The 27694-nt window shown below is 40.8% G+C and overlaps 1 protein-coding gene across 1 annotated transcript; it reads right to left on the bottom strand.

Annotated features, from left to right (window-relative positions):
• On the bottom strand, positions 1-27561 carry LOC308091542 (low-density lipoprotein receptor-related protein 1-like; the record flags this gene model as incomplete). The annotated part of the gene is made up of 11 exons (XM_080437204.1): positions 1-12; positions 5321-5469; positions 6178-6366; positions 6863-7071; positions 8466-8653; positions 12134-12250; positions 12374-12459; positions 22692-22904; positions 25546-25627; positions 26691-26816; positions 27550-27561. 11 exons carry the CDS (start codon positions 27559-27561, stop codon positions 1-3), a joined length of 1383 nt encoding a protein of 460 aa, XP_080293330.1.
• Between the last annotated feature and the right edge of the window lie 133 nt (positions 27562-27694).

Genomic DNA, 27694 nt, shown 5'->3' with positions numbered 1-27694 from the left:
TTAACTGTACCTCTGTACACAAAGAGAGAAATACAAATATTAAATGTTAAATAATACCTACAATTAATAGATACGCAACAATATACATTTCTAACAGTAAGCCCATAAACAAACTGAATTAATATTTCAATACTGAAAGAGAAAGAAAATAACTAACATGTTACATGACACGATGTCCTCCTCTAGAGCTCATATACGTCTAACTAACATGAAACAATGTCCTCCTCTAGAGCTCATATACGTCTAACTAACATGAAACAATGTCCTCCTCTAGAGCTCCTAGACATCTAACTAACATGAAACAATGTCCTCCTCTAGAGCTCATAGACGTCTAACTAACATGAGACAATGTCCTCCTCTAGAGCTCCTAGACATCTAACTAACATGAAACAACGTCCTCCTCTAGAGCTCATATACGTCTAACTAACATGAGCCAATGTCCTCCTCTAGAGCTCATATACGTCTAACTAACATGAAACAATGTCCTCTAGAGCTCATATACGTCTAACTAACATGAAACAATGTCCTCTAGAGCTCATATACGTTTAAGCTCCATACTCAGTCTAAGACCTGACTAGAGCTCATATACGTCTAAGCTCCATACTCTAAGTCTAAGACTAGATTAGAGCTCATATACGTCTAAGCTCCATACTCTAAGTCTAAAGGTCCTTACACACCGGGGCGATTTTTTCGTGCGAATAATACGCTTTTTTTAAAAACCTTATAAAGTCAATGCAAGCATACATGGCGCGAAAAAGCGGAAAAGCGAAGCGAAAAAGCGTCTTTTAATTATTCGGAACGAGTCCGAATTTTGCGTATATTCGCATATTCGCCGGTGTGTAAGGACCTTAAGACTTGACTAGAGCTCATATGTGAGCGGGTACAGTGCTTTAGGCCGCAAGGGGGCATTTTTCATTTTATTACAGATTGTTGAAGTACAGAATATAAGCTTTCATATGATGTATATGATTCATTGAAATTGGAACACATTTGAAGAAGATGTGACCATTTGAATCTTGTTATCTATAATAGTCCAAACTGAGATAATCCCTTCTAAAGAATTTCCACTTCTAGCACCTCTCAGTTCCAGGTAATGGGCGTGAACATTGGGTAATTTATTCAACCTAGCCACTCCTCTAACCACTCCCCCATTGAAACCTTTCAGTTAGCTGTCCACTCTATAGAAATTTTTGATGCAACACAATTAAAATGTTGCCCATGCGCTACAACACATGATTTTCTGATTTTTACTGTGGAAAGTAACTAAGTACATTTACTCAAGTACTGTACTTAAGTACATTTTTTAGGTATTTTATACATAGACTATTTGAAAATAGCCGATCTACAAGCTCACAATGCGCATTGCAACGTGTTGTGAGCTTGTAGATCAGCTATTTTCAAACATTTTAGTACTTTTACTTTAGGTACTTTAAGTATATTTTGATGCCAATACTTTTGTACTTTTACTTTGATTGAACTCAAGTAACATTTTGAGCACAGGCCTTTTACTTTTTATATTGTGGTATTGCTACCACCAAGTGCTTCTTTCACCACTAAATTTGACCCTCTGGTAGTCAACTATCGTCGAGGTTTACCTATTAATAATAAAGACACACACGGCGTCCTGGCTTAACTCCAACCTGGTGTTTGCACTCTCCATTTACAACCCGTACATCTACATAAACGTTCAGATTTAAAATATAAAGTGCTTACATCATGGCCACGGATGTTACAATTCACTTCGGGTGGGTCTAAGTACCCGTATCTTCCGTATTGTTTGATAAAAAGCATTTTAATCCGATCGGCGGCCATTTTCTCATAGAGTTATAATGTATCAGAGTGCAATACACCCCCCAACCGCTACGGCCGCGTAGTTGAAAAAAACGGAGACAATGGCTACCAATCGGATCAAAATGCTTTTTATTGAATGATATGGTTCTTTGGTTTGGGGTGTTTTTGTAACATTGAAAATGAATGAATAATCCTTTCTGCTGAGCAGATCAGAGCGACAACCAGGTCTAGGAAAACAAGCCCAAAAGAAGCGACAATGGGCCACATGAGCACTTTAAACCTACTGTATGCATCGGCTATTTGAAAATAGCAGATCTACAAGCTCACAACGCGTCGCATCGCGAGCGACGCGTTGTGAGCTTGTAGATCTGCTATTTTCAAATAAAAATCTTGGGGGCTAACTTATAATAAAAATACCTGGCAACACCGGCTCATCTTGGGAAGATAGGCGGTGCTCAGAGTGAAACCGGAGAACAATGCCTAGCCATGACCAATCGAAACCACTATGCAAATCCCCCAAAATAACACACAGACTCGCAAAAAAAGCAACCTACCTTGCCATATAAATGTAACCATTGAATGATTCTAAAACGACTATCTTTTGCAATACAAACCTTCTTCAACATTCGAACTGTGTTAAAAACGAAAAACACAAAAAAAAAAAAATTGCATTTAATTTGCTGTTTTCTACCCTTTCTAAACTGACGAGTTGATCCCCAAATCTCCAGCCCTGCTCACATATACGTCTAAGCTACACAAGTCTAAGACCTGGCCACAAGACACCTTAACCCATTAAGACCTGAAGCCGATTCTACATGTCTCCTAAAACAGTTTTCTGAAAAACGTATGTTTCTATGTCAGTGGTTCTCAAACTTTTTCATGTCAAGGACCCCCAAAATTATATCTATTTGGCCGCCGACCCCCATCTCAAAATATTTTGTTCCAGGGACCCCCAGAAGCAAATATTTGAGTTACAAATGTTGGCTTTAAAAATATATATATTCAAAGATTTGCACACATTTTCAAGATTTTTTTAAAATAGCAGATCTACAAGCTCGTAGCGTGGCACTCGGTGCCACGCTACGAGCTTGTATATCTGCTATTTTTGAATAGCCAAAGTGTAAAATAATGCTTTTTAGCTCAAATAAAAAAATGAAAGATGCGTTCCAGGTCTAATGGGTTAAATAACTATTGGTGTTCTTTACACTTGTTTAATCACTATTTAGACAACCAGTATAGTTACTGGTTCCTCCCAACAACCTGACATCATCAGACTCTGTACAGAGTAAGCATTAAAGCAGTATTACTTTCATTACAACATTACATCATTTTATTACAACACTGTAATCTATGATCAGTTGTTCTTCTTTCATCTTTGTTTACCTGTTGAGTTGTGTGTTGGTTTAACCTGGAGAGCTGAGGAGAAAAATCATCAAATAAATGAGTTTCACTTTAACAGAGAACATGGATCCTCTCTGCCAGTACAGCAGCTTGTTGATGTGTTGGAATAAATCCTTTGTTTCTCCTGTTTGATGATATTTATTTGATATTCACAAGCTGGGAATAACTGATAATTAATGATGAAATGTATGATTTATATCAAAATAGATTAAAATAATATGTATACAGTATTGACAACAATTTTAGGAAATATAGTTTGTTGATAGAGCAAATACAATTAATTGTGTCACTTTCTGTTTGAAAAATCTAATTAATGCATAATGCCAAGGGATACTCTGTTGAACTGAATTGAGATCTCCACTGACCTAATTGTATTTCACCTAATTTATTTATTTAGATTCCTATCAATATGAACTGCCAAACTCACACCTGTTCAGATATTTTCAAATTCGCAATTTTGTTAGAACATAATCCCTCATTCCCTAACATTCCCACAGATCAGGAGTGGAGTCTATCTTGGATAGAGGCACGTAAAGGGGCTCATGTCTTTCATTTATAACATTTCACCTCTCTGGATGGAATTAAGGCAGGCTGGGAGGGGGAACTTGGGGAATCCATCACAGACGATACCTGGAATCAAGCTCAGATTCGAGTGAATGGCAGTACCTTGTGCGCTCGACCAAGCTTGATACAAATCAAAGTCTTAAGGCGGTTACACACCGGCGAATATGCGAATATACGCAAAATTCGGACTCGTTCCGAATAATTAAAAGACGCTTTTTCACTTCGCGAAACTGGTGTGGAAGCTTGCATTGACTTTACAAGGTGTTGAAGTTTGTCATAAATATGTTGACTGAACCAGTGGTGGAAAAAGTACTCAAATTCTTTACTTAAAGGACGACTTCACCGATTTTCAACCTATCTTCATATAATTGGTCCTCACTAATACTCATGATAAAATGGTACCATTTTTTTCTACTTCGTCTGTGTCTCATAGGAGGGCTGTGGACAGTCCAGAAACCTGTCCACCAGTGACATCATCGTTAGGCATGATTTTTTTTTCCAACAAGATTTCACATTTTTTATTTAGATTTTTATTAACACGCGAACAATGGCTTCTTTTATTGCATTGCAACTTTCCAGGAATAGAAAGCCTGCAGTTTCTATTAGCATGGATTCCCCATTGATGATGTCACTGGGGACTGGGACTGGGACGGGACTCTGAACTGTCCACAGACCGAGTAGATTTTTTTTTTACCATTTTATCAAGAGTATTAGTGAGGACCAATTATATGAAGATAGGTTGAAAATCGGTGAAGTCGTCCTTTAAGTAAAAATAAAGTAAAAGTATTGGCATCAAAATGTACTTGAAGAACCAAACGTAAAAGTACTAAAAGGTTTGAAAATAGCAGATCTACAAGCTCACAACACGTCGCGATGCGACACGTTGTGAGCTTGTAGGTCAGCTATTTTCAAATAGCCTATTTATAAGATAGAGCTAAAGTGGTTCATGTATGTTTTATAATGTAATAATCTATATCTGCAAAGTAACTAGTAACTAAAGTTTTCAAATAATTGTAGTGGAGTAAAAGTACAATAATTGCCTCCAAGATGTAGTGGAGTAGAATTAAAAGTATTGGAAATTGGAAATACCCCAGTAAAGTAAAAATACCTCAAAACTTTACTTAAGTACAGTACTTGAGTAAATGCACTTTTAGTTGCTTTACACCACTGACTGAAGCTACAAGTGACCACAGTCTTTCTGTAGCTTCATCAACTCTCTAAGGTTACACAACACACAACTGTCCATTGTTCAGTACCAACAATGAATCTGTGTGTCTGTGTCTGTGTCTGTGTGTGTGTGTGTGTGTGTGTGTGTGTGTGTGTGTGTGTGTGTGTGTGTGTGTGTGCGTGTGTGTGTGTGTGCGTGCGCGCAAGGTCTCAACTCACAGCAGTTCCCACAGTCGTCTATCGTGTCACATTTCCACGACAATGGAATGCACTTTTCATTCTTACAAACAAACTGATGGGGGAGACAGAGGATTATGTTTAGAATCAGTAATGTATCAAAAGCAGACATGAGACATAAGTCATACAGCGTAACACAAGTGAAGGCGAGGTGAATCACCTGGCTGGCAGTGCAGTTGGACATGCACTGCTTGCCATCAGCTGCCAAGTAGAAGTGGGTGGGACAGGAACACTTGTAGCCTCCTCCAGGTGAGAGCAGACACAGGTTACTGCAGCCTCCATTGTTGGTCTGACACGGGTGACCGGCCACTGCAGGGTGGAGAAAACATGCACACATGGAACAAACATGAGAACACACACCTATGTTAGAATAAAGCAATAAGCCACACCAGGCTGTGTTTTAATGTGAGTTTAGAGCAGCTATGAGGTGTTGTTAGGAACGATACAGAGCAGAGTGACTACAACCCTCAAACTGTTTTACAATCACTGTAAACCACCACCTCACATGGTTTATTGCTTTGATAAAACACCAAATATGGCAACATGACAATCATAGACAACCCAATTAAAACTATATTTAACATCAATTTCAGAATAATTTCTACAAGAAAATAGTCCCTGTCTGCCTGTAAACAATTAGGAGGTTGTACTGTAAATGCTCCTCTTACCTTACTAAATCACAGTAATTCATCCATGGAAAGTTATGATGAATATTGTAAACAAGATGTTGGAGCAGTTATACACATACATGTGATCCATATGTGTGGTTATAACAGAACAACATTTACCCATCCTATAACTACTAGGAGCAGTGAGCAGCCATTCTACGGCGCTCTGAGAGCTATTAGGGGTTTTGAGTTTTGCTCAGGGACACATGGACACATTGCTGGAATCGAACCTGCTACAACTACTGTAGAGCCTCTGGCTGCCCAGCCGGGCTCTCTAACCACTCAGCTATATGGCCGCCCCCAGAGAGAGTGAATAGTGAGAGTGTTGTATACAGTAGGTGGTACAGACCCTCAGGTTGTCTATAGGGGTGATACATGTGGAGGTCACGTGGATAGTCCAGGTTGCTGGTGAGACTGATCTTGTTGGTTCCCTGAGTCTTGTTGGCTCTGTAGATGGAGTCGGTCCCCAGGTCTATCCAGTAGATGTGATCCTCAAACAGAGTAATAGACCAGATGTTGTTGATGTCCTGATTCACAACTACAGACACACAAAACCAAAAGAGTCAGAATAGTATAAAATGCATGAACAAAGTATTATAAAGAATATTATAACAAGAGTTAAAATGCATCAATAACGTTTACAAAAGTAAACAATATTCTCACTGTTCTCCTTGTTTTTTTCTTCATGTAAAAATAACATAATCCATTCTTATACATAGTAACACTCTGGAGTGTTAATTTAACCCCATGAACCCTAGTGATCCTATTCTGGGCCAGACATACACCGGAAATAGCATATCTACAAGCTCACAACGTGTTACACTGCAACATGTTATGAGCTTGTAGATCGGCTATTTTCTGCAAAGATATCTAATGTAAAGAGGATAAAAGGAGGGGCCTAGAATAGACCCCTGGGGAACTAAATAAGTAAATAATCTAGTACTTCTTCCAGTACATGTGCGTGTGTGTGTGTGTGTATGCACGCGCGTGCGAGTGCGCGTGCGTGCGTGCGTGCGTGCGTGCGTGTGTGTTACCTGTGTGTCTGTTGGTTCCATCCAGGTTGGCAAACTCAATGTGTTCCTCGTTGTAGTCGCTCCAGTAGATGTGATCGTTGATGTAGTCTAACGTCAGGCCGTAGGGCTGGTCGATCTTATCCTTCACGATGATGCTCCTGTTGGTGCCGTCCATCCCCATCCTCTCTATGTGGGGGTTGTTGTCACCTACGTCTGACCAGTACAAGTACCTGTCAGGGAGACACTGAGTCAGGGTCACTGTTTGACATCTTTACTGACAATGTAACATATTGTTGTTGTCAGGCAGAAACCTTGTATCTCCATATTTCAAAACCTTTGTTTTGTTCTACAAATTAATGGCTACATTGTCCACAATACCACAGTGTCACCAAAGTAGCACAAATAGCCGATGTACAAGCTCACAATGCGTCACGATTACACACACTGTGAGCCTGTAGATGTGTGCGTGCGTGCGTGCGTGCGTGCGTGCGTGCGTGCGTGCGTGCGTGCGTGCGTGATGCTTTTTTTTTTTTTTTTTATGATTTGTTTTAGAATACTTAGGCGTCACATGTTTGGAATTTGCCTCATAGGAGCTCCAGAAAGCACAGCCAATCAGTGAGTGAGTTTTCAGTGAGTGACAACTTACATGATACTATTTAAATGTTCCTCATGAGGTAAACTCTAGCCTTCTTATTCTACTACAAAAACATCTATTAAGTGACTTTTTCACTTCACTTTACAAGATGTACAGAATATGATGCAATGTCATCAGTTTAATGTTTAGATGTAATTCAGTCCTCTTGTATCAGTGGTGTTTCAAAGAATGGTTGATACATTCAGTGTGAGGTTCATGATGTCACCACAGTGTGATGTTCATGATGTCACCACAGTGTGAGGTTCATGATGTCACCACAGTGTGAGGTTCATGATGTCACCACAGTGTGAGGTTCATGACTAGGGGTGCACATAACTTTTTAGGTCTAGTACTCAGAAGAGCACCTGGAGATGTGACTTGGTGCGCACAAAATAAATGGTCCCGTGCCATTTTGTCGGGGGTGGGGTGGGGGGGGTGGGGGTGGGGTGGGGGGGTGGGGGAATTCAGCACGGTGCCCACCGGACAGTTTTGTCAACGGGGGGGGGGGGTGCTGCACGAGAGAAAAGGACGCTCTGCTTCCAAATTCCGCCGATTTTCGCCGTTTCTTTGTCTCTCACGCCGTTTGGTGAAGCCCCCAAGGTTGGTGCCCTGTGCTGCGCTGTTTTTATCCGTCAGATTGGGACGTTCACGGCATATTTTTGCAACATTACGGTGCGTTCATCATCGGTGACGAGTGCCTCTAACAGCCGCTGCTGGCTGCGTGCACGCAGCGAGGCAATGCGAGGCGATGCGAGACACGAGTGGCTGAGATGCGAGTGGCTTCAGGAAGTAAATTCCTAGCCTCGATCTCCAGGCTTTTATTTTTTAGTTTGGCTAAAAAATAAAAGCTTGGAAATTCCTGTCCCAGCTGGTACGCAAAAGCGCCTCGCGTCGTCTGATGTGCCGCGCATTATTTATTTTGGGTGCGCATGCGCACCTGCGCACCAGTTATGTGCACCCCTGTTCATGACGTCACCACAGTGCTCTTACCCGTAGCGTACATCCACAGCCATGGAGCGTGGCTTCTCCAGGCCGGTGTTGACCAGGACCGTTCTGTACGACCCGTTTAGTTTGGACACCTCTATGGTGTCCATGCCACTGTCACACCAGTACAGGTTTCCTGCCACCCAATCAACAGCCAGACTGGATGGATAGCTGATCAACGTGTTGTGAAGGACCTGTCAATCAACCATACATGTACTCTGATTTTTTCTTATATATTATATATATTATATTATATTTTTGTTTTATATATTTTTTGCAATTATTGTCTCCGCCGAAGGTGGAGAATATGTTTTCGCTTTGTGTGAGCAAACATTGTTAGCCAAGCTAACATTGGGCAAGCTCCACGTGACACGTGTCAATTCGTTGACACCAATGCCTCTGATTGGCTAGAGGGACGCGTGACGAAATAAAATTCTATAAATAGGTGTGTCACTTCAAAAAGCCCCTACTTCTTGAAGTGAGGTAAAACAGGATCAATCAGACTTGATTGGAACAGTACCTTCAGTAAGTCCAAGTCACCCGTCTGTGCGTGTGTGTTTCCCTCTGAGAACACCTAACATTGGTCAAGCAAAGGCGCAGAAGGCCAAAGCTAAGAAAGCATACTCATCTACAATTGTAACGTAGAAGAGGACTAGAGTTGAAATGATCCCACAACAAAGCCGAACTCTTAATACGTGTCAATATGTTGACATCAATGTCTCTGATTGGCTAGAGGGACGCATGACGAAATACAATCCTATAATAAAAAGGTGTGTCACTTCAAAAAGCCGTTTACGTTTTTGAAGCGAGGTAAGACAGGATCAATCAGTCTTGATTGGAACAGTATCTTCTAGTCCAAATCACCCGTCCGTGCGTGTGTGTGTCCCTTTGAGAACACCTGACATTGGTCAAGCAAAGGCGCAGAAGGCCAAAGCTAAGAAAGCATACTCATCTACAACAGTAACACAGAAGAGGACTAGAGTTGAATTGATCCCACAACAAGACCGAAATCTTAATACGTATTAATATGTTGACACCAATGCCTTTGATTGGCTAGAGGAATGCATGACGAAATACAATTCTATAAATAGGTGTGTCACTTCAAAAAACCGTTTACGTTTTTGAAGCGAGGTAAGACAGGATCAATCAGTCTTGATTGGAACAGTATCTTCTAGTCCAAATCACCCGTCCGTGCGTGTGTGTGTCCCTCTGAGAACACCTAACATTGGTCAAACAAAGGCGCAGAAGGCCAAAGCTGATCAAACACACCAATCAACTGCTGAAACTGTTCAAGACAATGAAGATGAAGAAGACAGACAAGTATTTGAACAAACCAGTCAATTATGACGACTCCCATATGATAGATTGCTTCAATGTAAACAGAGCATTGCTTCAATTAAACAGAGCTAAGAATCATAAAGAAAGAATGAAATTAATCAGAGACAAAAAATCGCTAAATGACAAAAGACGAAGACTAGCCATGAATGCTTACAATATGACACAGCAAAGATTGCTACAATCTCTGGAAGAAAAAGTAGAAGAGTCTGAAGAGAACATCGAAAGGAAAAAAGGGAACTGGTCAGAGTATTTAAATAATGAAAGACAACATCAACAAGCACATAACACGAGTAAGAAGAAACGATACAGATCACAAGAATTAGAAGTTAATGAAGCTGCTCTCGCATTCTTAAAGAAGATGTCCGAAAGTGGACCCAATTATGTCTGTGGTTCCTGTGAACGAATGCTCTACAGAGAATCAGTGACAGAGTTTAAACCTGGAAATTATACAGGAACGATAGATATTGTTTTCGCTTTGTGTGAGCAAACATTGTTAGCCAAGCTAACATTGGGCAAGCTCCACGTGACACGTGTCAATTTGTTGACACCAATGTTTCTGATTGGCTAGAGGGACGCATGACGAAATAAAATTCTATAAATAGGTGTGTCACTTCATTCATAAATATTTCTTTAACATACACCTTTTTATTTAACTACAGTATATATCTTTTACTCTACTGTATCTCATTAGTTATTGCTATGATAATATAATTGCTATAGTCTGCTGGCGGAGACTTGTGCTCCGAGGAGCACATTTTCTAGTTACAATTATGTTATTGATAAGATAGTGTAGTCTTTTTCACAAATATTTTGTTTCAAAAATGTTCTATTTTGAGTGTTTCTTTTTTAAAAGATCTGATCTACAGCTCACAACACGTCATGAGCTTGTAGATCCGCTATTTATTTATTTTTTAGATTGTGGGCCCCAGCCAGAGTCTGTGTCTATTGTGGGGTCCTTCATGTCATGTAACAGTTTGTGAAGACCTCGTGTAGAGAGACAGGAAACCAAGGACAGAAAGAGGAGAAACATGTGAGACAAGACCAGGAGTCAGATTCAAACTCACATCCTCACGGCTCACAAGGAGCACATGGTCTGTACTAACTGACTGAAACACCAGACACCCTGTTTTCTGCTTTTATATTTAACCCATTACGACCGGGAATGCATCTGTGTCATTTCATATTTCTTTGGCTATTCAAAAATAGCAGATATGCAACCTCATAGCGCGGCACTTGGTGCCGCGCTACAAGCTTGTATATCTACTATTTTTGAAACATTTTGAAAATGTGTGCAAATCTTTGAATATATATATTTTTAACACATCGAGTGCCATAAACGGTCCGGACCGTTTTTGAGGATCCAAACGAGAAGTGCCGAAAACGGTCCGGACCGTTTTTGACCCAATTCTATTTTTATACGAGTGGCCCACGTGGGGCGCTAAAACGAAACTTTGACATCACCCAAGGAGTTTCTGAGAAGAAGAGGCTGGATGTGGCTCCATGTCAAAAATCCTTCCGGTCGGCGTTTTCAATGTTATCTCCTTGACTAAAAGCTTAATATCTCCATTTCTTTTTAACGTGGTGGAAACGAGCCGTTTTCGATCGGCGATCACGCTGCAATGGAGGATCGCGTTGGAAATATTATTGTTCCAGGCGTTAGTCGGGACCCTCCGCCGTCTCGCACGCACGCTTTGTTTACATGCACTTCCGCGTCGGGGCTTCTACAGCACGAAACGTATAACGCAAGTGGATGGAAGAAATGCAGGCACTCAACGTATAATATTTTAATAAACCTCTGGCACCCAATGTGTTAAAGCGAACATCTTTAATTCAAATCTTTGCTTCTGGGGGATTCTACAAATGTCTTCTAAATCTTGACAGTTTCCTGAAAAACTTATGTTGCAAACTAACCCTAACCCTAATATATCAGTGGTGCTCAAACCTTTTCATGACAAGGACCCCCAAAAAATATTTGGTTCCAGGGACCCCCCCAGAAGCAAAGATTTGAGTTAAAAATGTTTGCTTTAAAAAATACAACAAAAGATTTGCACACATTTTCACGATTTTTCAAATATAGAAGATCTACAAGCTCATAGCGCGGCACAGAGTGCCGCGCTAAGAGCTTGTAGATCTGCTATTTTTGAATAGCCAAAGTATAAAATAATGGTTTAAGTGGTAACACAGATGCGTTCCCGGTTTTAATGGATTAACACTGATGTCACAAAGTATTTTAAATACAAGTATAAGTACTCTGAATTACATGTGTACTGTAAGTAATTTGAATTCAGTTTCTCTTCCCTGTCATTCATCCTCATCGTTGTCATTGTCACACTGACCTGGACGTCACTGCCATTGATGTGCATGCAACTGATCATGGAGGGGGTGTATCCTTCTATCCAGTAGATCATCTGCTGCTGATAGTCAAAGTCCAGAGCCGTCACATCCTTCAAGTCCTGTCACACCACATCAGTTGTGTTAGTCTCAGACAGGAATACATTCCAGCATGTCAAAAGCAGTGTGTGTAGAATATTGTATAGAATTACATAGGATGTGTTGTTATGTCTAATGGTTTTCACCTGTTTGAGCTCTGTGGAGCTGGAGCCGTCCAAGCTGATCCTCATCAGCCTGTGCCTAGTGGCTACGATGAGGAAGGGCTCCACCTCTGGAGAAAGTGAGACATTACATTTGAGTTGGTTTACCTTTAAAAACATAGAAAAACTTGGAAAACATCCGTTTCATTTTACATTTTAGCGTTGGCTATTCTAAAATATCAGATATACAAGCTCACAGCGTGTCACTTCATGCCGCGCTGCGAGCTTGTAGATCTGCTATTTTTGAACATTTTGAAAAAATCTTTAAAGTGTTTGAAAAAAAAATAAGTATAATTCAGATTTCTTTTAACACAAATCTTCTCTTCTGGGGGTCCCTGACACAACACATTTTCAGATGGGGGTCCGCGTCCAAATACATATCATTTTGGGGGTCCTTGACACGCAGAAGTTTGAGAACTAATGATTTAGAAGACATTTGTAGAATGGGCCTCAGGTCTTAATGGGTTAATACGTTCATAAATGTAACATATTGATACATAAATAACCTTATAAATGTAAACTTATTGATCACCATGTTTAAAAAGGTTGGGATGTGTTTCCTCTCTTTGTCAAACACACCACTGACACAGTGAAGCTGCTGTATTTACTGACTCACCTTTTATTCACTTTAAATACAAATATCAACATATTTCACTGGTTCCAATATGAGCAGTTTTAGAGGGATGTTTTTAAGGGGCTGTGATTTAATTAAAACACACAGACAGTGTGTGTGTACCATGATGACCGCGCGCGCGCACACACACACACACACACACACACACACACACACACACACACACACACACACACACACACACACACACACACACACACACACACACACACACACACGTTAACCGCTACAGTACCAAGGCTGTACACTAAACCATGTTAACACAAATCTAAACAGAGGGGTCATACCTATGTTCCCCGGACATATGTTCCCCCACTAAGGTTATGGTTAGGGTTAGGTTTAGGTTAGGTCCTATATTCCCCGCTCTCCTAGGAAAGCGGGGAACATAGAACCTGGGGAACATAGGTACGGTCCCGTGTGGAACATAGAACCTGGGGAACATCGAACCTGGGGAACATAGGTACGGTCCCCTAAACAGACAGACAGACAGAGCGACAGAGCGACAGACAGACAGACAGACAGACAGAACGACAGAACGACAGAGCGACAGACAGACAGACAGACAGACAGACAGACAGACAGACAGACAGACAGACAGACAGACAGACAGACAGTCTTACCTGTTGTGTTGTGTGTTGGTTCATCCTGGAGAGCTGAGGAGAAACATAAAAACTAAATGAGCTTCAGTGTAACAGCTGGTTACATTTTACCATGATAAAGGAGATGATTCGATATTGTGTTGTTTGTAGCCTATAGCCTTTTTTTGCTCATTCTGACATTATTTTCCTGTTTGAGAAACGTCGTTTTGGTGGGACCCTCAGTGATGGGCCCCTTCTAGCAGCTAATGTCCGCCCACTCTTCCTCCTCAACCGCCTGGTATTCAGCATGTCTACCACCTGCCACAGAGTACAGTAGGGCAAGCTAAGACAAGAAAAAGGTCAAAGGATGAAGTTGAGGCCACCCCACCTGCTGTCCGTCAACGACTGTTATTATTGTGCAAGTGTGAGCCCTCTGCCACCTACAGAACATTTTTGTAAACTATTGTTGGAGTGAAAATAGCAGATACCACGTCGACGTGCTGTCAGCTTTTAGATCGGCTATTTTCACTATTTTAGCAGATCTACAAGCCCACAACACGTCAACGTGTTGTCAGCTTGTAGATCGGCTATTTTCACTATTTTAGATATTTTTAAATGGGCTTAGTAAAAAAAGAAACTATTTTGGACATGCAAGGTTTCCACCCATATCACAATGTTGTATTATGTACATTTATAGATTAAAAGTATATTTACTTTTCATGCAGTTGAATACCTTTTCTTTATTTAGTGAATGTTATACTTTTACCTCAAGGATCCAGATTACTTCAATGTGTAACATACCAGGCATTCTTCTATTTCCCTGCTCCACTAGTAGGCCTACATTAGTCAATGAGTTATTTGCTGTAAATCATCCTCTGAAACAGTGTTCTGAGACTTGAGATACATCTTGTTTGATCCCATTGGAGGGGAGATAAGTTCAGGTGTCATAATATGCAAGATGTTTAATTATTACATTTCCTACAGAGTAAGATGAAATAAAAATAAGTAGTAAAAAGTGTGTAGATTTATCATAATGGCAGCAGCATTAGTTAGAATAGATAGACTGATCTGCATTTGCAGTGGATCTCTAAATAAGTGAAAATAATTATGTACAGTTTAACGATAAAACATAAAATGTACAGTGAATATATACATTTATATAAACTGTAGTTGTGTAGCGTGTACATCTATCACCAGTGAATAATCTACAATATAAGTCTATGAATGAAGTACAGTCTCTGAAGGGTCATGCTTTATAGTCCTGTAGCAGAGGCCCTCAGATTTTTAGATACCCCCACCCGAGTTAGAACAAAACACAACCATGTTTTTTCTTATCTTTAGGGTCTCCCATTAATGAAATGGATTGTTGTGAAATTTTATTTTGGGGCAAAATTAGTTTTTTGGGCTATTCTTTAGTTTAGAACTACCCAATCTCTGAAAAAGGCAAATCCGAATAGGGCAAAGGTGACCAAATATGCTATAACTTGAGAATGCTCACTCTTATCTTCATCAAATTTGCTGAGGTATGTACCAGGTGTCTACCCTACATCACCAAAGAGTGTCAGAATGTAATTTACATAAAGAAATACTGAAATATAGTCCTTTAAACATACCTTTAGTTTAGGCGGAAATTGTACTTTTGTAGTGAGGACTCTAATTTCCCTCATTTAGAAAAAAAAACATACATTTATGTCAAATAAGCTGTTACTGCATAGCCTAAGATGCTATTAAACAATAACCAGTGGTTGTGTGGAGATATCTAGTACAGTTTTATTGCAAATGAGACTTCTTTAGACATACCCCTAATCACAGTATTCCATTTGTGTAATGCTTCTCTGTATTGAGGCCTGCAATTCTCAACAAAGTCAATGAATCTATGCACCTTTGGTTAGGATGTGTATATAAAAAAGTTCTTACTGAAATCATAAATTCATATTTCCATTAATTAATTTATAACATGGCTTCATGTTGCCCCTGCCACACACAGCAATCATGTGTGAGTGTGATTGAATATGGTGCAGTACTTTGCTAACATACATAATTGCCTCAACATTGCCCCAAATTTTACTGGAACAAGGCTTCAAGATATTCTCAAAACACAACAAAACTAATAGTCACAATTTGCAGTAATTCAGAAGGTGGTGGCAGAGAATATTGTCAGTTGATAGATAGTATTGTTTTCAATATTGAAAGGTTTTGGATAGCTCTGTGGATCAAATTTAGCCCAAACTAAATTCATCTTTGACTATACACCCCACCCCAAAAAAATTTCTTGCATTATGAACCAATCTCTCTGCACCCCTCCCCTTACCCACCCAACTTCATAACTCCTCCCCGACATACATGAGAATATTTTTTTTTTAGCGCAGTGTCATCTTGTAGATACAAGATTTTGAAAAACATTAAATAGATGTTTTAACACATTAGGAAGGCAATCAGTGTGAGTGTGCAAGAGGGGTGGGGGTGGTTATGGAGGTTAGTGTAGAGCTGTCAGAACCTAGTATCTACTGGGTGCCTAGACAGAGGGGAGTATGGGGGGTGGGTCTGGTCTAGAGTTTAGTGGGCCTAGGGTTCCCCTCAGGTGGGTAGAGGGGAGTATGGGGGTCACTGGATTACTTCCTGGGCACTTGGAGCGCAGAAGAGCAAGGTTAGGAGCCAAGGAGACCCTGAGCTTCTCCTCTCCCCCATGTCCGATGTGCAAAATCTCCAACAGAAATTATACGCCATTTCAACGAAATTTTTGCAAACGATTTTTAAGTCACAGCACGCTGGAGGACGGAGTGAGGAGGAGGCAGAAATTAAGGTATTGGAATTTAGCTAATGCGTGAGGCTGAGAGGAGTGTCCCTATGTCGCCTGGCTCACTGGATAGTCCCACTGGTCCCAAGTGGACCTCCACGCTGGCTCCCGAGATAGGCACCCCCGAGATAGGCTCTCTTGAGTTAGCATAGGTAGTGAGGACAATCCCCAGTGGTGGTGGTTGTAAGACCTCGACATGTTGCAAGACTGTGTCATATACATATGTATGTATTCTGGCCCCAAATGAACCTCCTGGCGGGTCTGGCTGGCTCCTATGCCTGAGATAGGCGCTTGTGAGTGGGCATAGGTGTTTGTGAGGAGGGTCGGCCCCCCCCCCCATAGTGGTGGTTGTAAGACCTCCACGTGGTGGTGCATGACTGTGTGTCAGGCGGACAAGGGTGTATGTCGGACTGGCTCACAGGAGAGTCGGTGGTGGCTGACCATTAATATTCCCAGGGGCCCCCAGTGACTTATCATTATGGCTCAGAGCGTCCTCTCCCCTCTCCAGAACAGCTCCAGAACAAAAACTTGGTGTTTGCCGAATGCAATGCTTGTTTGTTGGATAGCAGCAGAGACACAGCCCCTTATGGGTGTGGAGGTCGGTTAGATTGGGATTCTATGGGGAGACTGGAGCCCAGGGCGTCATGGGCTGTCCCCTATACGTACCTTCTTGCTGTTAAAATTATCCAGAAAAAAGATCAAGGTTCAAGCTTATTGCCAGCAGTACCAATCACAAAATAAAGACATGTGAAATTAATTTTGCACTAAAACCTCACACAACTACTAGTCTCAGGAATAAGGAGATGTTTGTGACAAGCACATCTGCACCTTATCCACGCCACACTCCACCCCTGCCTAGACACCCAGACACTAGATACATGTTGTGATAGCTCTGTACTGACTTGCACACCCTCTCTAGGCCCATAAGGGGTCATTTCTCTCCACTGTATCCCCACTGAGGAGTCCATCTTCCCCATAGACCAGACAAGTGGCCATCTTTTTTGAGTGTAGCGTTGTGAGCTTGTGCATCGGCTATTTTCACAATGTTTGTCTTTTTCTTACCTAATATTTGAGATAATATTGAGTCTTAAGAGTAATTAAATTGTAACTTTAGAAATGTGCAGATACCCTGTATACACTTATACTGTATGTTGGTTTGTTTACTGTTGAGTGAGAGAACAATGTTGCACATCAAGCTAGCCATCTGGGGACCCCCCAAAATCATTTGGGGGACCCCCCGTTTGGGAACCAGACACCTTTACAAACAAATTGGTGAAAAAAAATCCCGGTAAGGAATTTCTTCCAAGATTTGTGTAATATTCCCAGTCTATCACATTGGCAGCCATGTTTTTACAAAAGTCACAGTACCACCCAGTAATAATTAATGTATTCCTTATTGGTATCAAAATAAATCTTGAAAGCTTCAACAGAATGTGAATTACATGTATAGGTGATGAATTCACCAATCCTGGGCATTATGGCATGTAGAAAAGGGAGACATGTCAAATTACATTGTTAAATATGCTTATAACCAATTGCTTTAATATATAATTGTACTTATAATCACTTGACTATAATTTATATATGCAAATTGGATTCCTAGATCACCAAAACATGGGGTTAGGCACCAAACTTACTTGTGTAGGGCAAATAATGAAGGAGTAATGGTCTTTTAAGGAACTGGTGGCGGCCATCTTGGAAATTTGACATTTCTAATGATCAGATTTTAGTAAACTTTTGATATGTTATTAAGTACACCTGATACTACAATAAACCATTGAGAAACCTTTTGTTATAATAATTTTTGGGTCAAACCATATTTGCACCCGCTTATAATGTTTTATTTCCAGAGAAGGGGTATGTCTAAAGAAGTCTAATTTGCAATAAAACTGTACTAGATCTCTCCACACAACCACTGGTTATTGTTTAATAGCATCTTAGGCTATGCAGTAACAGCTTATTTGACATAAATGTATGTTTTTTTTCTAAATGAGGGAAAGTAGAGGAGTCCTCACTACAAAAGTACAATTTCCGCCTAAACTAAAGGTATGTTTAAAGGACTATATTTCAGTATTTCTTTATGTAAATTACATTCTGACTCTTTGGTGATGTAGGTAGACACCTGGTTCATACCTCAGCAAATTTGATGAAGATAAGAGTGAGCATTCTTAAGTTATAGCATATTTGGTCACCTTTGCCCTATTCGGATTTGCCTTTTTCAGAGATTGGGGTAGTTCTAAAGAATAGCCCAAAAAACTAATTTTGCCCCAAAATAAAATTTCACAACAATCCATTTCATTAATGGGAGACACTAAAGATAAGAAAAAACATGGTTGTGTTTTGTTCTAACTCGGGTGGGGGTATCTCAAAAACTAAGGGCTTTTTTGAGGACTTGCTACAGGACTATTAAAGTTTGCCAATGTAGGCCTACATATTGTACATGTGATCATACAATAGTACAAATAGGTTAGGTGATGGTGAGAAAAGCGATTTCTTGGTCCATTTAGATGTTTAAAACAATAAGAACATGTATTTTTTTAATTAATTGCAGTTTTTTTTTTTCATGGCGTAGGTGGGGATCGAACCCACGACCAGCCCCGACCTTTGGATTCTCACCAAGCATACCTAAAATTGACAAAGTCCCAATTTTCATTAATCTATCGTGTATACTCATAAAGTACATGGATGAATCACTGGGGAGAAGCACAAAAAGACGTGCCTGTTGCATTTTTCATCTTTTCCACGTTTTTTTTTTCTTCTTTCTCTCTTTCTCCTCTTTTTTCTCCTTCCCCCTTCTTCCCCCTCTCCCCTTCCATTTTTTTCCCCCTTCCCCCCCTTGGTAGGCGTATGTTCCCCAGCCCTGGCGCAGTCGGTAGCGTTGTCGCCTCACAGCTAGAAGGTCCTGGGTTCGATTCCCGCAGGGGACGCTGTGGGCGCTGGGGGCGTGTTCTCTCCTCCGCGTCATCAGTGGCCATACCCTAGGTGGGGTTGGCGAAAGGGCCTACTCTGTGTGGAGTTTGCATGTTCTCCCCGTGTCTCCTAGGGTAGGTACCCTCACAAAAAATGATGGAGGGGAAGGGAACTGGTTGGAATAACATGTTCCTTCCACGCGCTACGTCCAACCAGGGAAACTCTCCCCTGTCAGGTGACAAGAAGGTCAGTTGGCTCTCATGCATTGAAGGAGGCATGAGCTCGGCCCTGGCCTCCCTAGGTTGGCAGAGGGAAGGTAGTGCCAGGTAGTGCCCAGGATTACATAGACAATTGGCACTGGGTGTAAAAAAAATAGGGTTACAAAATCGTGGGATAAAGAATTTAAGGTTCAAAAGAAGCAACTAATTCTACAAAACTTAAAGATCTATCTTGTACCTTCTATCTCTGGCACAACATATTTTCAGATGGGGGTCCGCAGACAAATAATGAATGAATGAATGACATTTTTATTTTCGTGTCATGCCACCATTTAGGCCCATCCCATATGGGGTTATATGACACATTACACAGAAATAAAACAAGACATTAACAGTCCATTAACAGTCCTTCCTGTTCATATTACGTCCTTCCTTATAACATGCCACATAAATAAACATGCGTACAGTACTTATATGAACAAAATAAGAACAAATAAGACAATGCCATTTTACATGTAAATGGCCCTCCTTCTCATTGACCAGGCCTTGTCAAGAAATGACATATTAAATATAAATACATATTAATCTGGGGGTCCTTGACATGAAACAATGTTGGAACCACTGGTTTAAAAAACATTAGGAAGCCAGCCCAAATAAGCAACTACACTTAAAAAAGAGCCTATTATAGCACCACCAGGAATCCTTGTATGGGGGTCCCTGACACAAAATATTTCCAGTATAAATTAATTTGGGGTCCTTGACATGAAACCACTGTTATATTAGACTCCATACTTAGCTGTGAATAAATATATCACCCGTGACCCCTCTGTGTACCAGGATCTCTCTCTCTCTCACACACACACACACACACACACACACACACACACACACACACACACACACACACACACACACACATACACATACACATACACATACACATACACACACACACACACTACCAAGACTGTAGACTAACCCATGTTAACACATATTTAAAATGCAGACAGACACAGAACTGGTCAGGATGAAGACTTCAGAGGACTAGTGACCTCCAGCTTTATAGTTGAGCCCATCGTCACAGGAGCCAATCACCAGCTAGTTCCACCTAGTAATTAACCACTCACACTCAACCACAACCAATCACCACTGACACACCAGCTGGTAACCAATCAGCACCACTCAATCCCCCATACCAATGAGGGGGAGGAGCCATTCACAGGACAAAACACCACACAGGGAATCACACATATGACCATTTAGGGTCATAACAACACAACAAGTCAAAATAAACAGCTTCCATGGCGTCCATGATGTTGACAATATGCTCTACATACATATCTGTAACAGTGAGAATAATCACCACCTGTCCTCTGTACAAACCACCTTCACAACACATAGACCACCTGTCCTCTGTACAGACCACCTTCACAACACATAGACCACCTGTCCTCTGTACAGACCACCTTCACAACACATAGACCACCTGTCCTCTGTACAGACCGTATAGGCAGATATGGTGTGTCTGTACCCTTATGGCATTCTGACATTATGGAATTATGCCAGCCTGACATCATGGCCGCCGAAAGATCTGGCTGCACAGGGCCAACAGTCCAGCCCGGTCCTGCTAAAGGCCATCATGTCTCGTCATGTCTCGTTAACCCTGTGTGTATATTTAGCACATTGTGGTTTGGCCCATACAGTATGTGACCTGGTCCTTGTGCAGAGCCCATGCACAAAGACCTCCAATAAGAAGCAGAAGTCAGATCATAATAAACCTTTCATCCTCTGAAGTGAAGTCACGAATAACGTGCCCATTTAAATATCAATGGTTGTGACAACATAATCAAACTGGAAAAAAAATGTGTTATGTTACTATAGTTACCACAAAAAAAGTAGTTGCATTATAAAGTAACACATTAGTCCCAACACTGATAATAAAGCATGATTAATGAGGTAATATTTCTATCTCAACTCACAGCAGTCTGCAGGTTCGTCTGACCGGTCCCCACAGTCATCTACTGTGTCACATTTCCACGTCAACGGAAAGCACTTGTAGTTCTTACAAACAAACTGATGGGGGAGACAGAGGATTATGTTTAGAATCAGTAATGTATCAAAAGCAGACATGAGACATAAAGTCATACAGCCTAACACAAGTGAAGGCGAGGTGAATCACCTGGCTGGCAGTGCAGTTGGACATGCACTGCTTGCCATCAGCTGCCAAGTAGAAGTGGGTGGGACAGGAACACTTGTAACCTCCTCCAGGTGAGAGCAGACACAGGTTACTGCAGCCTCCATTGTTGGTCTGACACGGGTGACCGGCCACTGCAGGGTGGAGAAAACATGCACACATGCAAACAAACATGAGAACACACACCTATATGTTAGAATAAAGCAATAAGCCACACCAGGCTGTGGTTTAATGTGAGTTTAGAGCAGCTATGAGGTGTTGTTAGGAACGATGCAGAGCAGAGTGACTACAACCCTCTAACTGTTCTACAATCACTGTAAACCACCACCTCACATGGTTTATTGCTTTGATAAAACACCAAATATGGCAACATGAAATTCATAGACAACCCAATTAAAACTGAATTCAATATCAATTTCAAAATAATTTCTACAAGAAAGTAGTCCCTGTCTGCCTGTAAACAACTAGGAGGTTGCCGTGTAAATGCTCCTCTTACCTTGCTATAGGAATCAAATCACAAACAGTAATTCATCCATGGAAAGTTATGGTGAATATTGTAAACAAGATGTGGGAGCAGTGATACACGTATACATATGATCCATATGTGTGGTTATTCAGTATTTTACAACAGGATTCAGCTAATCAGAATCAAGCAACAGAACTATCAATTTCAAATTACTACTACTAGTACCACCACCACCACCACCACTACCACTACCACTACCACGAAGAAGAAGAAGAAGAAGAAGAAGAAGAAGAAGAAGAAGAAGAAGAAGAAGAAGAAAAAGAAGAAGAAGAAGAAGAAGAAGAAGAAGAAGAAGAAGAAGAACCATAATAATAATGATAACAATGTGTATTCATGTAACCCTTTTCAAAACAGATCAAATAATACAATAACACTACAATAAATAAAAGTCATAAAACAGCATGAAGAGTGAATAGTGAGAGTGTTGTATAGTAGGTGGTACAGACCCTCAGGTTGTCTATAGGGGTGATACATGTGGAGGTCAGATGGTTGATTCAGGTAGCTGATGAGACCGATCTTGTTGGTTCCCTGAGTCTTGTTGGCTCTGTAGATGGAGCTGGTCCTTCTGATCCCCCGGCTGATCCCCCTAGTCTCTATCCAGTAGATGTGATCCTCAAACAGAGTAATAGCCAGGATGCTGTCGATGTCCTGACTCACAACTACAGACACACAAAACCAAAAGAGTCACAATATCATAAAATACATGAACAAAGTATTATAAAGAATATTATAACAAGAGTTAAAATGCATCTATAAAGTTTACAAAAGTAAACAATGTTCTCACTGTTTTCTTTGTTTTTTTCTTCATGTAAAAATGAACATCTCTGGAGTGTTAATTTAACCACATGAACCCAGTGATCCTATTCTGGGACGAACTTTCACGGAAATAGCAGATATACAAGCTCACAACGCATCACATTGCAACATGTTATGAGCTTGTAGATTGGCTATTTTCTGAAAAAATATGTATTGTGAAGAGGATAAAAGGAGGGGCCTATAGAAACCCCTGGGGGACTCCAGTCAACTAAGTATAATAGGGATTACTTTTACTTATACAATATGTAAGTAAATAATCGGAGTACTTCTTCCTCCCATATGTGTGTGTGTGTGTGTGTGTGTGTGTGTGTGTGTGTGTGTGTGTGTGTGTGTGTGTGTGTGTGTGTGTGTGTGTTACCTGTGTGTCTGTTGGTTCCATCCAGGTTGGCAAACTCAATGTGTCTCTCCTTGTTGTCGCTCCAGTAGATGTGATCGTTGATGTAGTCTAACGTCAGGCCGTAGGGCTTGTAGATCTTATCCTTCACGATGATGCTCCTGTTGGTGCCGTCCATCCCCATCCTCTCTATGTGGGGGTTGTTGTTACCTCTGTCTGACCAGTACAAGTACCTGTCAGGGAGACACTGAGTCAGGGTCACTGTTTGACATCTTTACTGACATTGTAACATATTGTTGTTGTCGGGCAGAAATTTTGTATCTCCATATTTAAAAACTATTGTTTTGTTTTGTAAATTAATGCCCTATATTGTCCACAATACCACAGTGTCACCAAAGTAGCAAAAAGCTGATGTAAAAGCTCACAATGCGTCATGATGTCACACACTGTGAGCCTGTAGATCTTTTTATATAGCTGCCTTTTATTTAAAGTGAAAGTGGTTGAGTGTGTCTTTGGGTTTTATATATATATATTTAACCAATGAAAAGTATTAACACATCGGGTGCCGAACACGGTCTGTACCGTGTTTTCACAGAGTAGCGCATTGGTGCCGAACACGGTCTGAACCGTGTTTGGTGTCTTTTTGTTTTTTAGTTTTTTCCACACAGGAGGGGCTGGAGCAGCTCTGGGATCACCCGTGGTGATTCTGAGAAGGATAGGCCAGATGGATCATCGTGTCAAAAACATGGCGCCCTACCGCTTCCGTTCTATCTCCTTCTCTAAAACCCCTATAACTCCGAAACGCACGATCGCTCCGCCATTGTTACTCACGTAAGAGATGTTATCGTTCCAGGCGTTAGTCAGGACCATCGGGCAAAATGGAGGCATGCTTTTTTTCACAGGGAATGCACGTCGCGGAGTCTACAGCTTAAACAGCGCTGCACAGCTCAACGGTGAAATTTCTGGCACATAACGTAATCTTTTATTATAAAATGCTGGCACCCAATGTGTTAATAAAGAGCTTGAGACTAAATAACATTGGATCACAGATTATTTTCTTTACCATTTCCTGAAAAGTAATAGTTTTGGACACACAGTATGAGTTTCCCACCCGACATAAACCATATATCAATATGATAAAACACACTGAAGCCAACAGCTTATTTACATTGTGTGAACATGTACAGTAATTCACACTTACATGCAAGTAGTGTGTGTGTGTGTGTGTGTGTGTGTGTGTGTGTGTGTGTGTGTGTGTGTGTGTGTGTGTGTGTGTGTGTGTGTCTTCCATGCGGGGGAGGGATGGGATACATAGGGAATAAATAACAACAGAACAATGACAACATTCAACACATTATTCACAACAAATCAGACATACTTTACTTTTTATCATTAGTTTTAGAATACTTAGGTGTCATATGTTTGGAATTTGCCTCATAGGAGCTCCAGAAAGCACAGCCAATCACAAGGTGATTGGCTGTGCCAATTACACACTCAATTTAGTGACAACTTACATGATACTATTTAAATGTTCCTCATGAGGTAAACTCTACCCTTCTAGTTCTACTAAAAAAACATCTATTAAGTGACTTTTTAACTTCACTTACTTACATACAAGATGTATAGAATATGATGTAATTCAGTCTTCTTGTATCCGTGGTGTTTCACAGGATGGTTGATACATTCAGTGTGAGGTTCATGATGTCACCACAGTGTGAAGTTCATGATATCACCACAGTGTGTGGTTCATGATGTCACCACAGTGTGAGGTTCATGATGTCACCACAGTGTGAGGTTCATTATGTCACCACAGTGTGAGGTTCATTATGTCACCACAGTGTGGGGTTCATGATGTCACCACAGTGTAAGGTTCATGATGTCACCACAGTGTGAGGTTCATGATGTCACCACAGTGTGAGGTTCATGATGTCACCACAGTGTGAGGTTCATGATGTCACCACAGTGTGAGGTTCATGATGTCACCACAGTGTGAGGTTCATTATGTCACCACAGTGTGAGGTTAATGATGTCACCACAGTGATCTTACCCGTAGCGTACATCCACAGCCATGGAGCTTGGCCAGTCCAGGCCGGTGTTGACCAGGACTGTTCTGTACGACCCGTTTAGTTTGGACACCTCTATGGTCTCACTGACTCTGTCACACCAGTACAGGTTTCCTACCACCCAATCAGCCAGACTGGTTGGATAGCTGATCAACGTGTTGTGAAGGACCTGTCAATCAACCATACATGTACTCTGAATATACTCACTATATTTTATTGTTTTATCTTTTTTGTTAATGCAATTATTACAATTATGTTTTAGATAGGGCAGTGTAGAGTGTTTTCATTCGTTTTTCACAAATATTCTAGATTTTGAACATTTCTATTTGAAAATAGCTGATCTACACGTTCACAATGTGTCGCTTTGTGACGCGTTGTGAGCTTGTAGTTCTGCTATTTTGGGGTCCTTGTCATGTAACAGTTTGTGAAGCCCTGGTGTAGAGAGACAGGAAACCAAAGACAGAAAGAGGAGAAACATGTGAGACACGACCAGGAGTCAGATTCAAACTCACATCCTCACGGCTCACAAGGAGCACATGGTCTGTACACTAACTGACTGAAACACCAGACACCCTGTTTTCTGCTTTTATATTTAACCCATTAAGACCAGAGCAAAGCAGATGTACAAAGTAGATATGCAACCTCGCAGCGCGGCACTCGGTGCTGCGCTACGAGCTTGTATATCTACTTTTTTTGTGAAAATGTTTGCAAATCTTTGAATATATATATTTTTAAAGCTAACATCTTTAACTTAAATCTTTGCTTCTGGCCTGGGGATTCTACAAATGTCTTCGAAATCCTAACTTATGTTGCAATATATCAGTGGTGCTCAAACCTTTTCATGTCAAGGACCCCCAACAAAACATATTTTGTTCCAGGGACCCCCCCAGAAGCAAAGATTTGAGTTAAAAATGTTACATATACAACACAAAAAATATACATTCAAAGATTTGCACACATTTTCATAATTTTTATAAAATAGCAGATCTACAAGCTCATAGCGCGGCACTCGGTGCAGCGCTATGAGCTTGTAGATCTGCTATTTTTGAATAGCCAATAATGGTTTAAGTGGTAACACAGATGCGTTCCCAGTTTTAATGGGTTAACACTGATGTCACAAAGTATTTTAAATACAAGCATAACTACTCTGAATTACATGTGTTCTGTAAGTAATTTGAATTCGGTTTCTCTTCCCTGTCATTCATCCTCATCGTTGTCATTGTCACACTGACCTGGACGTCACTGCCATTGATGTGCATGCGACTGATGCTGCCCTTCCTGGTGACATAGTCCCATTCTGTCCAGTAGATCATCTGCTGCTGATAGTCAAAGTCCAGAGCCTTCGCACCCTTCAAGTCCTGTCACACCACATCAGTTGTGTTAGTCTCAGACTGGAATAAATTCCAGCATGTTAAAAGCAGTGTGTGTAGAATATTGTATAGGATTACATAGGATGTGTCTAATGGTTTTCACCTGTTTGAGCTCTGTGGAGCTGGAGCCGTCCAAGCTGATCTTCATCAGGTTGTACCTGGTGGCTACGATGAGGAAGGGCTCCACCTCTGGAGAAAGTGAGACATTACATTTGAGTTGGTTTACCTTTTAAAATATACAAAAACCGGGAAAGCATCCGTTTCATTTTAGATTTTAGCGTTGGCTATTCTAAAATAGTAGATCTACAAGCTCACAGCGTGTCACTTCGTGCCGCGCTGTGAGCTTGTAGATCTGCTATTTTTGTCAATTTTTGAATCATTCAGATTTCTTTTAACACAAATCTTCTCTTCTGGGGGTCCCTGGCACAAAACGTTTTCAGATGGGGGTCCACGTCCAAATACATATAATTTTGGGGGTCCTTGACACGCAGAGGTTTGAGAACTACTGATTTAGAAGGCAATTGTAGAATGGGCCTCAGGTCTTAATGGGTTAATACGCTCATAAATGTAACATATTGATACATAAATAACCTTATAAATGTAAACTTATTGATCACCATGTTTAAAAAGGTTGGGAAGTGTTTCCTCTCTTTGTCAAACACACCACTGACACAGTGAAGCTGCTGTATTTACTGACTCACCTTTTATTCACTTTAAATACAAATGTCAACATATTTCAAGTATGAGAGTTTTAGAGACAGACAGAGAGACAGAGAGACAGACAGACAGACAGACAGACAGACAGACAGACAGACAGACAGACAGTCTTACCTGTTGTGTTGTGTGTTGGTTCATTCTGGAGAGCT

The sequence above is a fragment of the Gymnoscopelus braueri genome (assembly GCF_963280865.1).
Source record: "Gymnoscopelus braueri genome assembly, chromosome: 9".
NCBI lineage: Eukaryota > Metazoa > Chordata > Actinopteri > Myctophiformes > Myctophidae > Gymnoscopelus > Gymnoscopelus braueri.
The sequence above is the reverse complement of the archived record's forward strand: the minus strand, read 5'-3'. Positions and strand labels throughout refer to the sequence as shown.